The sequence below is a fragment of the Epargyreus clarus genome, unplaced genomic scaffold, assembly GCF_041222505.1.
Source record: "Epargyreus clarus isolate Ecla_fem2 unplaced genomic scaffold, WU_Ecla_fem_2.2 ptg000005l, whole genome shotgun sequence".
In the NCBI taxonomy this organism is placed as follows: Eukaryota; Metazoa; Arthropoda; class Insecta; order Lepidoptera; family Hesperiidae; genus Epargyreus; species Epargyreus clarus.
Genome location: NW_027332213.1, coordinates 14,595,879 through 14,609,855, shown reverse-complemented (window position 1 = coordinate 14,609,855; position 13,977 = coordinate 14,595,879). Strand labels below are relative to the sequence as shown.

General features: G+C 35.8%; 1 protein-coding gene across 1 annotated transcript; it reads right to left on the bottom strand.

Moving 5' to 3' along the window:
- Positions 1-132: 132 nt before the first annotated feature.
- LOC140757787 (synaptic vesicle glycoprotein 2C-like) lies at positions 133-13,733 on the bottom strand. The gene is made up of 10 exons (XM_073093656.1): positions 13,625-13,733; positions 12,395-12,556; positions 10,082-10,241; positions 7,652-7,773; positions 6,098-6,339; positions 5,262-5,404; positions 4,100-4,238; positions 3,214-3,491; positions 688-815; positions 133-276 (listed from the first exon to the last, which is right to left on the bottom strand). Exons 1-10 carry the CDS (start codon positions 13,674-13,676, stop codon positions 185-187), a joined length of 1,518 nt encoding a protein of 505 aa, XP_072949757.1. The 5' UTR covers positions 13,677-13,733; the 3' UTR covers positions 133-184.
- Between the last annotated feature and the right edge of the window lie 244 nt (positions 13,734-13,977).

Here is a 13,977-nt window from a genome sequence, read left to right as displayed (position 1 = left end):
GTTATTAATCATTTATAGAACTTATACAAAATGAATCAATAAATTTACTACAATCATTTATAAAAGAAAATACAGAAAAGATTCAGAAAATCATTACTTCGTCCATTTAGTTTTTACACTATTGAGTATGTGTTACATAAAATGTAAAATATATTTCATCCTAACATCATAATGAGATCCAGTGTTATCCCGCAGGTAAATTCCGGGATGAATTAGAGGGATGGATAGTATTGGACTTCCGATCCTTAGGTAATAACAGACAGACTCCCGCACCACCTGGGAAGATAAACAAAACATACGAGTACATAATCGATCTATATGTCGCCCCCACAACTTGACGAATTAAACGATCCCTTCTATGTTTAGATCCATCAAGCCCTATTCCGTCTTTACCCTAAAGGAACAGGGGGCCCATGTCCAGAGCCCCGGACATAATGAGGGCACGAATAGCCAATAAATTTAAATTTTTAGCATTCATTGGTAGGCACTTAATTTTTCGTAATATTATTTCTACAATCCCAGAGCCTCGAATTCTTGTGTCTAGATGCCTCGACATCCCTTAACACAGCCCTAGACAAGCCGTTTGTCCTTAAGGGCGTACCAAAGAATGACACTCGAAGACGCTTGAAAAACAATACCCTCTGAAATTTTATAAAAATCAAAAGAAAATAAAAAATAAGCACTTACATAAAGTAACAACAGCCCAGAAGTAAAAGTTGAGACTGCAGTAGTCGACGATGACGGCTCCGACCGCGTTGACGGAACCGAATGATACGAGCCTCGCTACCATTAGAGAGAGGCTCGTTGCTAGCCCTCTGTGAAACAAAAATTGATATACGACAGTGATTAATACCTAATCTATCCAAAACGACGGATTTTTTTTCTTATAATATAGGAGTAGCAGACGAGCATGCAGTCCATCTGATGGTAAGTGGTTATTGCCGCCTATGGACATCTGTAATCAACCACGATTTAATCTTTGATATGCAAAACATTCGATAGAGTGATTATTAATAACAGCTATTCATATTTTTTATAATCTTTATTTTCTTACCATCATTTCATATTTCGTGTTTATTGATATTTTAGTTAGTTTAAGATATTTGAAAGGTGTTAGAAACAGTATACAGGGTGAATTTTTAAATAAAATAGGCTTTCAGGGCTAAATCAGGGCTAAATCCGAAACTATAAGGATTAGCAAATAATGCTGAAAGGAGTTTCGAGGCCGATTTTGATAAAAACTAAAACTGCATTATTAGTTTTTAAAAATATCGTTTTCCCTAGCCGGGAATCGAACGAGTTCATTTTGAAAAAAATACACCTCTATATTATTCCACTATATGATAGTGTAGCTTTTTAGGATCAAATTCTGGGAAGTAATGTTATGTGACAATAGTTCGACCATAGAGTTACCACCGTCACACATGTATATAGCGTGAAGCAATCCTGCGTTTCGGTGAAAGTATATGGATGCCGGCTGACTTAGAAAATATAACTTAGTCCACAGAAGTGGACACACATATGTGATCGGCTTAAGATAAAACCCACAGACCTGTATTTTGTTTAGATATAGGTCTGTGATAAAATTCCTGTTCTATATGGAGTTAGTTGTTGATGTCCATAAGGAGCAGAGACCACTTACCATGAGGTACTTATTTGGTACTCAATCTTAATAATCTTAAGATAATAATATAAACCAATCATACCCTAATGATAAAAAAAGTGTGTGTGTGTCAGCTACGACGCACGATTGGAGTTTACTCCTTACGAACGATAATTATGATATATATCGAATAGAAAAAAAGGGTAAATGAACGCATCTGCTAAAATGATAAGAGAAACAAACATATATCTGTAATTATTCGGATTATTTATATTACTTCAATAATGCGTATTACATAAAGTATGTTACAAAAAAACTTTAAAATCAAAACATTAAAACTTGATGGTTAGGTTGCTGTTTATGTACGTTGTATATAGGTGTATATATGGGCGCATGGGTATAATAGCGCCATCTAGTGGCAAGTTTTATAAATTGTAAGTTTGCAAGTTTATCAATCTATGTATTTTGGTTCCAAATATTATAATGGTAACTTAATATAATTGTTTATATTAAAGTAAATTTTAATATAATATAATTATTTATATTTAAAACAATGTTAAACGTTTTATAACTTAAAACTTAATAATTATAATTTCTTTGCCATCTATAAAATATCCTTGTTGCAATTTACGGATGCAATTTATATGAGACTCAATAAACATGTTATTATATGTAATTTGGATTGTTTCTGAATGTTTTATAATTCTAGAATTCATTTAAAACGTATTGCTAATTTTATATAACTTATTTTGAACATAATTCATTAGCAATAATTCTGTAATAAATATTAAATAATACTGTTTTGATTTTGCCCGTTTATCGTTGATAGATGGTGCTGATCAATAATGCATCCATTTTTATAAGTTAAATTAATATATCAGTAACTTACAAAAGCCTCTTTATGTTAAAAACTTATTTTGCTAATATTATATCTTATTCAATTGCTTACTGATTTTATATGTTACTCTTCTTTAAAAACGTTCGTAACGTTTTAATGTTTTATATATTGCTAATTATTTTTATTGTAATAATTACTTTCATATTGGATTTGAACTTACTGTATTTTAAATTAATAAAAGCACTCTTGATTCATATTTTGGTTAAAAACGCTACTTCCTTTTTGAGAGGATATGATGATTGTAATAAAAAGGAGGGATTGTAATGGATCATTATTTACGTTGCCGCCCAGCGACATGTATACATGTCCGAAACGAAATGTACCCTAACCGTCCACGGACATGTATACATGTCCGATTTTAGCACCTTCGTATTTGGCTTATTTTAAATTATCTATGTTTTATTTGTGGCTAAAATACTTTTAATATGTAGTCTGTGAACCTATTTTACCAATACAACGCATTCCTTCACGTCACTGGTACAAAAAAATAAAATTATGACATTTCTATTCAGTGACTTCACTGGTGTCGCGCGTAAAGTGTGGATATATATATGTTTGTCTCTTTCTACGTAACGCCTCAACTTTTCGTGTTACACTTGATTTTACTCCTCATAAAATTTCCGTACCGGGCCTTATAACTCAAAGGAGTAAACTCCAAAAAATAAAGTGCTAAAAACAGAAACCAAATAAATCATAGATAAAAACTAGTTACCTGTAAGAAGTAGGATAAAGATCCACAAAGTACGAGGCGATATTCCCAACACCAATACCAGAGGTCTGTATCAGCGTAAAGAAGATAAGGCTAGCTATCGGCTGTTGCAACAACCCCACAAGGAGGCAACTGATGCTAGCTAGCAGCAGAAATGTTATTAACACCAGGCGTTTGTATGACGCGAACTTTGATGCTGACAAGTTGAGTACTGTAAGAACTACACCGAGACCCACTCCCGAGTATATCGCGTTCAGAGATATCGTGTTGTCGCAAATTATCTGAAAAGAGGTTAATTATGACTTTGATAATCAAGAATCAATCAGATCAAGAAGTGAAAGATCTAAAGTTTTGAGATGTTAAGAAAATAACACTGGATTAATAGACTGAGCGCTGAATGGAAATGTGGTGGTAGTGGTTGTGATTTACTGCCACACCTATTTCTAGCTAATAACAGCAGTTGAGTGCTGCTGTGTTCCGCCTAAAAATATGTATTAAGCGAGACATGCTAATCCGAGGTGTTCCAACTTAATCCTCGATAATAAGATGCAAAAAATATTAGTCCGTTAACTTGGGGGATCTTTATTGATTTAAGAATGATGTCACTAAGCCAATCAAATCAAGCATTGTCATGTTATACAATTGTGTATACATTCAGCTCAATTGATTAAAGTTTACTGGTTAAAAATCTTTTGTGAGATTTGATCCTTACATACATATGCATTAACAAGTTAAAGCTTGGAATAATAAAGAATAGATGATAATTATAAGTCTATTCAAACATTATACTGTCGAAAAAACTGTAAAAATTAAATAACTTATATTGTTCCTAAATACCCGGAAGAAAGTATATACATCCAAAACACTATTAGGAGTTGTAGTAACTTACACTATCACTAGTATAAGAAGTGATCCCAGTAGCGTTATCTGCCATTCGTTCACAGAAGCCAATGTTATCAGTGGAATTGTTCTCAGAGTTGAAGAACATGTTGACGGTCGTCGCGAACCACATCAGGAACACATTGTTCCTAGAAACCCCAAAATTTCAAATAGCACGTGGGAAGTTAAGAAAAGAAAGTTTGAGAGAGAGTGGGAAGTATGAGAAAGATGAAGATTTGATAGCAAAACAATGAAATGGGCATCTATAGATCAGAGTTTTTGTGTTATAAAGAAATTTAACAATTTTCCAGGTTCCGTACCCAAGTCCCTGTAGTACCGGGACCAGAATAGGGCTACGGTATCCCCTGCCTGTCGTAAGAGGCGACTAAAAGTGGCTTTCGGGGTTGCGGGCGGCATGAGTGGGAGCTCAAACCGTCCAGCAAGCGACCCCGAGAAGGACAGCGGTTTGTGTGGTCGCATATCGCTGTAATGACCAGGGGATGTGAGAGGAGCGCAAATTGCTCGCCCCAGGGCAGAGCCCGATAGAAGGGCATCGCGTTAGGAGGACTCCGGTTGTGTTCCGTTGGAGATCCCGGAGTTCTCCACCAAACGCTGAGGACGGCCACCGGGGGGGTTTTAGTGCGGTAAAAATCCCACATAACCCGGCGTCACTCCCATGGCGTCGGATACCTTTTGAAGGTTTCCCCCTCGTCATCAAAAAAAAAAAAAGGTTCCGTACCCAAAAGGTAAAAACAGAACTCTATTACTAAGCCTCCGCTGTCTGTCCGTCTGTCACAAGGCTTCTGAGCCATAATCGATAACATTTTTTTTAATGTGGCCTCATAGATTAGTAAAGATTACTCACTCCTAATAAGAAAATGTACCCAGTTTTGAGAATGGAAATAGTTGCGTAAAAAAGTTTAGCCACGTGTCCGTGCTAAAATGTCCCTAAAATATTTGAAATAATTATTTATTTATTACGTTAATTACGCAGTATTAGTTATTTATTCATAAATTTTCTCTAAAAATGTTTTTATTTGTCAAGAATTCAAAAAAAGAACTTACTAAAATAAGCCATTTGTGGCTTCATTCAATTTCAAGGCGGCGAAGTATCTTTACTAATCTATGTGTGGCCTTAAACATTTTCAAACTATAATGATAAGCAAACTTACGTAGTACAGCAAACGGTCATCAGAAAGAAGAGCTGAAGGGTCCTCAAGAGCAGCGGCGGTTTGAATAAAGGTACCGTTTGTTTCACAAGTGACCACCAGAAGGACACCTCAACTTCTACTTCTACCTTCTTGAGGTACATTACCTGAAAGTGCATTATTGACCTTTTATATTGGATTCTGTGTAAGTATATGGTCTAATCGTGGAAATCGGAAAAGGGTGGTGGCACGGACCTGTCTTCTAGACGAGTTCTTAGCATGAGCATACTTTTCCGATGCGTACTAAGGCAGGGGTGTTTTTTAAATCTTTCCGCCCAATAAAAATACCCTTAACATTCAGAATTTAAACTGTATGTTTCCGACACCCCTTGCCAAGTTTTTAAGTTTTAGGGAGATTCCTGGACAAAGTAATATTTGTGTTTTATTAATTCACCCTAATGTGTTTTTGATTGATTTCTAGGTCATTCTCGAGCCTTGAGGGTCGAAACAGACCACTTTGGGTAATTGTCAGCCTAGATACTTACTACATAGTAGGTACATACTTCTCAACCCTGTTCCAACAAATTGGTGTAGGAACGCTCTGAAGTTGTTGTGAGCACATGTAGTCATACAATTTGCTATGGCGCCGCGATTCATTTCTATATTCAGAGAGGACTAGCAGTTTGGCGCGGACTATACACATTGAACGTATGATTAATAAGTTGCGGCGATATAACAAATTGCTATTTATGTTTACAAGGCTTTTGTAAAAGCGTCTAATATATATACAATAGTTACTTCCTATTGCGAATAACTTTCTGATTTATGTTATATCAAATTAATAACTCCATTTAACTTACCGGAAACTCATCCTTCTTCCCACCATTCATTTTATGAATCCTCTTCAAACTGTCTAAAGCCTTATCAGTCTGACCCATGTTCGCTAAGAATTTAGGGCTTTCCTCCAAGAAGAACATCATCACAGCACCCAATCCTAGGGGAAGGGCTAGCACCAGGACGTACAGTCGCCAGGAGGTATAGGCTATGGAGAGCCAGGGTATAAGCACGATGAAGGTTAGGGGCAGGATGAAGTATGCTAAGCCTGGAAGGATACGGTTAATTACATTAATACAACACTGAAACCCTGATTGCGTCGAGGAGAAAAAAATAGTAGAATCATCATCAACCCATTACTGTCCTACTGCTGGGCACGGGTCTCAGAATGAGAAGGATTAGGTCAGAGTCCACCAAGTGCGTATTGGTAGACTTCACATACCTTGAAAACTTTTTTTTTAAGATTTCTCCGGTATGCAGGTTTGCTCACGATGTTTTCCTTCACCGTTTAAGCAAGTGATAATTAATATCTTATACCCATATAACTTTGAAAAATCATAGGTTATGGAGAGGGATCGCGCCTGGGATTTCAACCTCGAACCCCTCGAGCATGAGGTTGAGTTTCTTAACCACTACGCTATCACTGATTGTTGTGGAATATACGCTGAAACCTTCCGTGTAATATTATATAAAGTAGGTACTGCGTTTGTTGCCGGAATTTGGTAACGCACTCCATGCTTCTTGATATTTCTATTGAAAACATTAAGGTTAGCAGGAAGATAACATGCCATAAATTAAAGTCATTTCAGATAAGTGGAGCAATGTTCCAACTAAACGTGTTTTGATAATAAAATTTTCGCGTAGCTAAAGACTCTTTCCTAGACCCACACTAAGATTCTCTTGTGTCGTAGATGACATGCATTTTTTTATAATATAAGAGTAGCAGACGAGCATGCAGTCCACCTGATGGTAACTGACTACTGCCGCCCATGGACATCTGTAATCAACCCCAGATAGGATTAGGTATTCCTCCTATCCTACCTGAGGTCGGCCACAGATGCGCCGCTACCCCTGAGGACTAAGCTGGAACGCCTCGGAAAAGTCTGTCTCCCTTACCACACCCTTCAAACTGGAACACAGCAACGCCTAACACTGCTGTTATTAGGTAGAAATAGGTGTGGTGGCAGTGCCGCCGGAGTCGAACCACAAAGGGTTCTACCACCTTCAAAGCATATAATACATACATATTATACATAGACAAATATGCAGTGTTATCAATTACGATATCACTGCTTATTAAAACAACTATTAGATGTGTGAGAATCCCAGACCAAAGTCAGATTCTAAGTTATGTGTAAGGTACATTTTAGTAGTTTAACATAAATATCACTCGCTTAAACGGTGAAGGAAAACACCGAGAGCAAACGGTTAAGTTTTAAAAAATTCATGAACGTGAGTAGTCCAATTTGAATTTGGCAAGCGCGGTGAGACACTCACTTTAAGAGGAGACCCCTGCAGTGGAACAATAATATACTACAAACGGGACAGTTAACAACATACAACAAACGGAATCATCTTACCAAAAGACACGATCTCCGAAGCTAAGTTCAGACTGTTCATGATGAAGAGATACTGGCTCCGGTGTTTGTTGCCCGTGCATTCACCAAGATAAGTCATTGTCAAGGTAAATGCTGCTGTGGAACTGGAAAATTTCAGAAACGGTGATAGATTTCGGCATCCTGATCATAGAAGGTGATAGACTTCGGCATTTGACTGCAGAAGTGCATCACCTTAAGTGTATCACCTTCGTAAACTCGGTAGGTCGAATCCGGAGATACCGTTTCATCTATTTCTACCTTATAACAACAGTGTTCAGGATTGCGCTATTCCAGTTTGGAAGGGACACATACTTAACCATGACGTTCCAACTTAATCTACAGGTGTAGAAATGAAAATGTAACGTCATCTGCTTCAGGAAGTGTGGCGGTTTTATCTCCCCGATCGAACCATATCTGCTCTACCTTTTTCAAGGGACTGATTGTCGCTAATGATGTGCCAAGTCGGGCATTTTTGGTATTGGAGTACTTTAGTACTCATCTAAAAAAGAATCGAATCAGTACTCGAGTCCAGAGTATTCACAAAGTACTCGAGTACTTTACACACAGTCCAATAGCACGAAGACCAAAATAATAATAATAATAATAAAGTTGCCTAAACTAAACAAAATTAAACATTTTACTTGCACAATTGCTGCTGTATTCACTCGTTTGCCTATATAAGGTAAATAAGACTGGAGTCAGTGTATATATCTACCGTCAGTATTCGAGTATCACTGGTACTCGAGTATCACTTATTAGCACTCGAGTATGCGAGTTTATGTAAGTACTCGAGTACTGACTCGAGTCGACCTGACTCGGCACATCTCTAATTGTCGCGAGGGACAAACATTTGAGGTTTGAGATATCTTTATTCTCATAAGAATATACAAATACATTCACTTACATGAGATTTTCTTAAAAAGTAAAATAAGAAAATGACACTGCACAATAAAAGTATAACATTTTTTATAATAAATATTTGAAGGTAGATGGAGAATACAAACATTGTTTCGATATTCGCTTTTAAAATAAGTAATGCGTTCATGTAGATTAAGAGTGCCTGGAAGTGCCTTATGATGTAAGTTGTGCGTACTGACGCATATTTATGATAAATAATTTAAGAAATTTAAGAAGCTTTTTAAATGTTAACATTGATTTTGATTGTTTAATATTTGTAGGCAATTTATTATATAAATTGGAGCCTTCATACAGAATACTTTTTTTGTTAAATAATATAGTACTAAGGGGTAGCAACGCATCTGTTGCCGATCTCAATCCTATCTTAGGACGATTATAGATGGTCATAAACTGGAATGGCCATACTTGTTAACTATTCCTACAATAAAAAAGTCCTTCATTAAGCCCTTATCAAATAACATTAACATTGCCCTTGCAAAAGCTGATAATGTAGAAAACAAAGCAAAAATCCGTATTCTTATATGATAACAAACTGCAATCGTTTATCAAATCTAAAAATAATTATAATCAGTCATCACGTTATCATCAGTCATCAGTCATTATAAAAACAAAAATTCCGACTGCTTGAAAATGATTATCTAAAAACGAAAAAGTTTTATAATAATGAAATTATTATATTAAAACTAGCTGACCTGGCAAACGTTGTGTTGCCATATAAATAAAAAAATGTTTAGGGTGGACAACCCTTATCACTTAGGGGTATGAAATAAAAATAGATTCTCAGACCTACTGAATATGCATATAAAATTTGGTGAAAATCGGTAAAGGCGTTTCGGAGGAGTACGGAAACTAACATTGTGACACGAGAATTTTATATATAAGATGAAAATTAAATATTACAAGGTGCTGCAGGTGTACAAATGTAGCTTTGGTAATTTTTTACCCAACTGCAGAGGGTAATGTTTTTCGAGCGTATGTATGTATGTATGTCTCATCCTTTGACACGCCTTACAGCCTAAACGGCTCGACGGATTTTAACATATGAGGTGTCGTTGGATTCGTCTTAATTGTGAGAGTGATGTAGGCTATATTTTGAAGCAATCGAGTTTTTGTTTTTATACAAGTAATAAATATGTTTATCTAAATATATAAGGTGACTGACTGACATAGTGATCTTTCAACGCACAGCCCAAACCACTGGACGCATCAGACTGAAATTTGGCATGCAGGTAGATTATATGACGTAGGCATCCGCTAAGAAAAGATTTTGATCAATTCTACCCTAAGAGGATAAAATAGGAGATGAAAATATTACTTCGTAACGCGAGCGAAGCCGCGGGCAAAAGCTCGTTTACTATAATTGATAGTGCATGAGATAATAAGGGTGGTCCGTTGTATCACTTTTTCCATTTTGTATCTATTTTACTTGGGTCATTTTCGCATACCCAGTTCTTTGGTAACGCAATGGACATTATTAAAAAGTAGTTTACTTACAAGCTGCATCCGATCAGCTTCAAAGCCAGCATGACCTGCCAGCTCGTGGAGAAACTGCTCAAGGCCGCGAACAAGAAGCCCACAGAAGTAGACAGAAGCAGTGCCTTCCTCCTGCCATGCATGTCCGCGAAGTATCCCCATGGAAATGCGAAGAGTAGTCCTGAAATACAAATTGAAGTTTGTTATATTGTTTACCCTGGTTTTTTCGTAAAAATATAGTACAACACTAATAAATGTACAGACTTACTTAAATATAGTCTTAGGTTACCTTTTTTTTTTTGTTTTTCGAGGGGGAAACCTTCAAAAGGTACCCGACGACGTGGGAGCGACGCGGGTTATGTGGGATTTTTACCGCACTAAAACCCCCCCGGTGGCCGTCCTCAGAGCTTGGTGGAGAACTCCGGGATCTCCTATGGAACACAACCGGAGTCCTCCGAGCACGATGCCCCGGTCGGGCTCTGCCCTGGGGGGAGCACTTTACGCTCCTCCCGCACACCTGGTGTTTACGACGGCATGCGACCTCACATGCCGCCGTCATTCCCGGGGTTGCTCTCCGGACGGTTCGAGCTCCCACTCTTGCCGCCGGCAACCCCGAAAGCCCCCTTTTAGTCGCCTCTTACGACAAGCAGGAAAAGGGCTACGGTATCCCGGAGCCCTTTTCTAGTCCCGGAACTACAGGGACAAGTTACCTACATTTTTTAACGATATTTTTTAACTGACCTGTTTCTAAATATTATGACACTGTATTACTTATTAAATCTAAGTTAGTTTGTTAAGATTAATAGAAATATTAATTTAAAGTTAAGCTAATCTTTCCGCTATTTTGTTATCATAATATTAATTTTATATCGTTGTCAATACCTGCTACATGAACCTTTTAAGTATTCCTTTTATTATTATTATTTCTTCACAGATATTCATATTCACAAATTATTTCTTTTTTTAAATTCGATTTTAGTCTATTTCACTTAAATAAACTTGTTTTGTTTCGTATTCTCATTTAGTTTTCATTCTAACAATTTATTACCTAACATTTGCACATTTTGGCAATTGTTTTTAATTAGTTTTTTATACCTTGAAAGTACAAAGTATCATGCGATATGCAGACAACCAAGTTATTTATTACCAAATATACTTAATTGTGTATTACAAATTGAATGCAGTAAAATCCCAAGAAAAATACAAAAGTGATCCCATGTTTCAAACTTTGGCATAAAAAATTGCGATCTATACAGGTACAAAATTTATTGCAGATATTTACTCACATAATAACTATGGGAATATTGTACTACATATATAAAATTTAACATTGTATAAAATTTACTATAATAACTATGGTATCGTATGTTTGATATTGAATTAAACTCTGTTTTCTTGAAAATATGTTTAATAATTACGACTATTAAATATTATTATTATTATTTAATGTAATTAAAACAAATAGCTCAACTACTTAACTATAATATGATATATTGTACGATGTTTATAATATCATCAAGTTTTATTGGTCAAAAATTACGTCAAATTTTTGACCAATAAAACTTAGCACCTATATTCAGTATCATTTCTATACAGGAAGTTTGTTATAATTTTAACAGTATGAGCTAAATTTTGCTCGCGTTGAATTTAAATAAGACTATGCCGACTTAAACCTCATTTTACCTATTTCAAAGTTATCTCGATAATTAAGGCAGAGAGGAAAAATAAGCAGAATATAATTAAGCTTTGCGGCAAATAAAAACTGTTTACGAATTATGTAGTACCTGACCAAAATACAATATAGACAAACTATTTTTATTCTCTGTTTTTAACCGACTTCAAAAAGGAGGTGGTTATCAATTCGGCCGGTATCTTTTTTTATGTATGTACCCGAATTACTCCGCCGTTAGTAGACCGATTTTAATAATTCTTTTTTTATTGTATAGAGATGAGCTGGAAGTTGGTCCCATTTAAATATGGTTAGGATCCATCGATGGGTTCTGGAGAAAATGAGGGGAACTCCTCCACCCATGTAAATATAACAGCCATAACTTCGCCGTTTATGAACCTATTTTAATGCCTTTACAACAGCGTGTCTAATATGAGCGCCGACTTCAGAAATATGTACTAAACCAAAATTCAATTGATTTCAATTTTTTTTTAACTTTGTAGTGACATAGAAGTCGGTTGTATTCTTTTGTTAATTTTTGTTTTTTCGTTTCCAAATACATCAATCTAAGAGGAGAATCTAAGAGGAGGAGGAGAGGAATTTACAAATATCTCAATCTAAAAGGAAACCTGTGTCCATCCGACATTAGAATGATAATGTCTAACCTGCAAAAGGCGCTGAAGCGAGCAACCCAGTTTCCTCCATGCCGAGGTTCAGGTCACAGCGGGCAGCCGCCACTACCACCCCGAATCCAAACATGTCCAGCGCCACCGCATGGGTGATGATGCAGCAGGCGACCAGCGCCAGCCAGTTGTACCACCCATGACCTGCAACAATTTGAAGGTGGTAGAAGCCTTTGTGTTATGACTCAGTGTTAAGCGCTGCTGTATTCTGGTTTGAAAAGTGTGGTATCCCTTTCCATACTTTTTCGAGGTATTCCAGCTTAACTATAAGGAAAAGAGTTTTAACGATTTTATGCCTAGCTATAATTAAGAATTGATAATATTGGAATGCTTAATAGGTGATACAATAATAAACTCGTAGTAAAGCTATGTATTGAAACCAATCGACATTATATCCGAGATGGTTAAAAGTAAGGTGTAAAAAAGTTAAATTTTCTTAAAAAACTTTCGCCTTACAATTTGATCTTTATAACCGACACAAATGTTATTTTTTCCAAATTGAACTTATTCCATTCCTGGCTAGAGAAATACAATTTTTGAACATTTTTTGCTTATTCTCTTTTTTTGGATTTAGCCATTCACGCACACTTGAAAAAATCACGGAATATAATAAAGAAGAAACAACAATGTTTTATACGAAATTAAAATGTAACATATAAATTGTACGTACTTTCTATATCATCTTAATCAAATAGTGGAATAGATTCAAAGTACCATAACCTGTCGTGATCTGACTCCATAGACACGACCGTTACATCTATTTCTGCCTAATAACAGCAGTGTTACTGTGTTCTAGGTTGAAGGGTGTGGACCTTTTAGTCGCCTCTTACGACAGGCAGGGGATACCGTAGCCCTATTCTGGTTCCGGTGCTACAAGGACAATACACACTGATCCTAGGCTTCCAACATTTGTGGTCAATCTCATATTGTAAATGTTAAGGTCTATTGAAAATAAATACAATTCATTCATTTCATTTATTTTTAATATTCTATAATGAACATTTATAGCTCATCCCTGTACATACATTTCTAATATGAAAAGGTCTTGGAATAGCTATTTTTAAATAAATACCAACGCATTTATTTAACTTTTTGCTAAATAATACGAATTCTTTTTTGATAGCTTCAACTCAAAAAAATATCGTTCTAAAATTAATTTTGAAAAAAATTAATTTCAAACAAATTCATTCTAAAAACACTAGATAAACATACCAGATAGCTCGAAGGCCTCCTCGTAATTAGCCTCACTAGTAAGACTATGCATGTTTTAACTTTTAAATTCACATGTGCACCACCTATCACCCTCTTGGCTCATTTCGAACTGTTTTTGTTAAGTTTTAACCTAATAATATAACGTGTCCATTCATATATCGTCAGTATATAAAGACGCACCTAATTATGCTGATTTATCTATACATATAAATTGGAATGCTTGTCTAGTACATTTTTAAAATAAAATTTAATTTACTTAAAGTTAAGTAATAAGTATTACTTAGTAGTAAAAATAAATTATAGTTTAAAAGACAAAAAAAAACATGCTTTGATTGTTAATCAAACTAAAAATA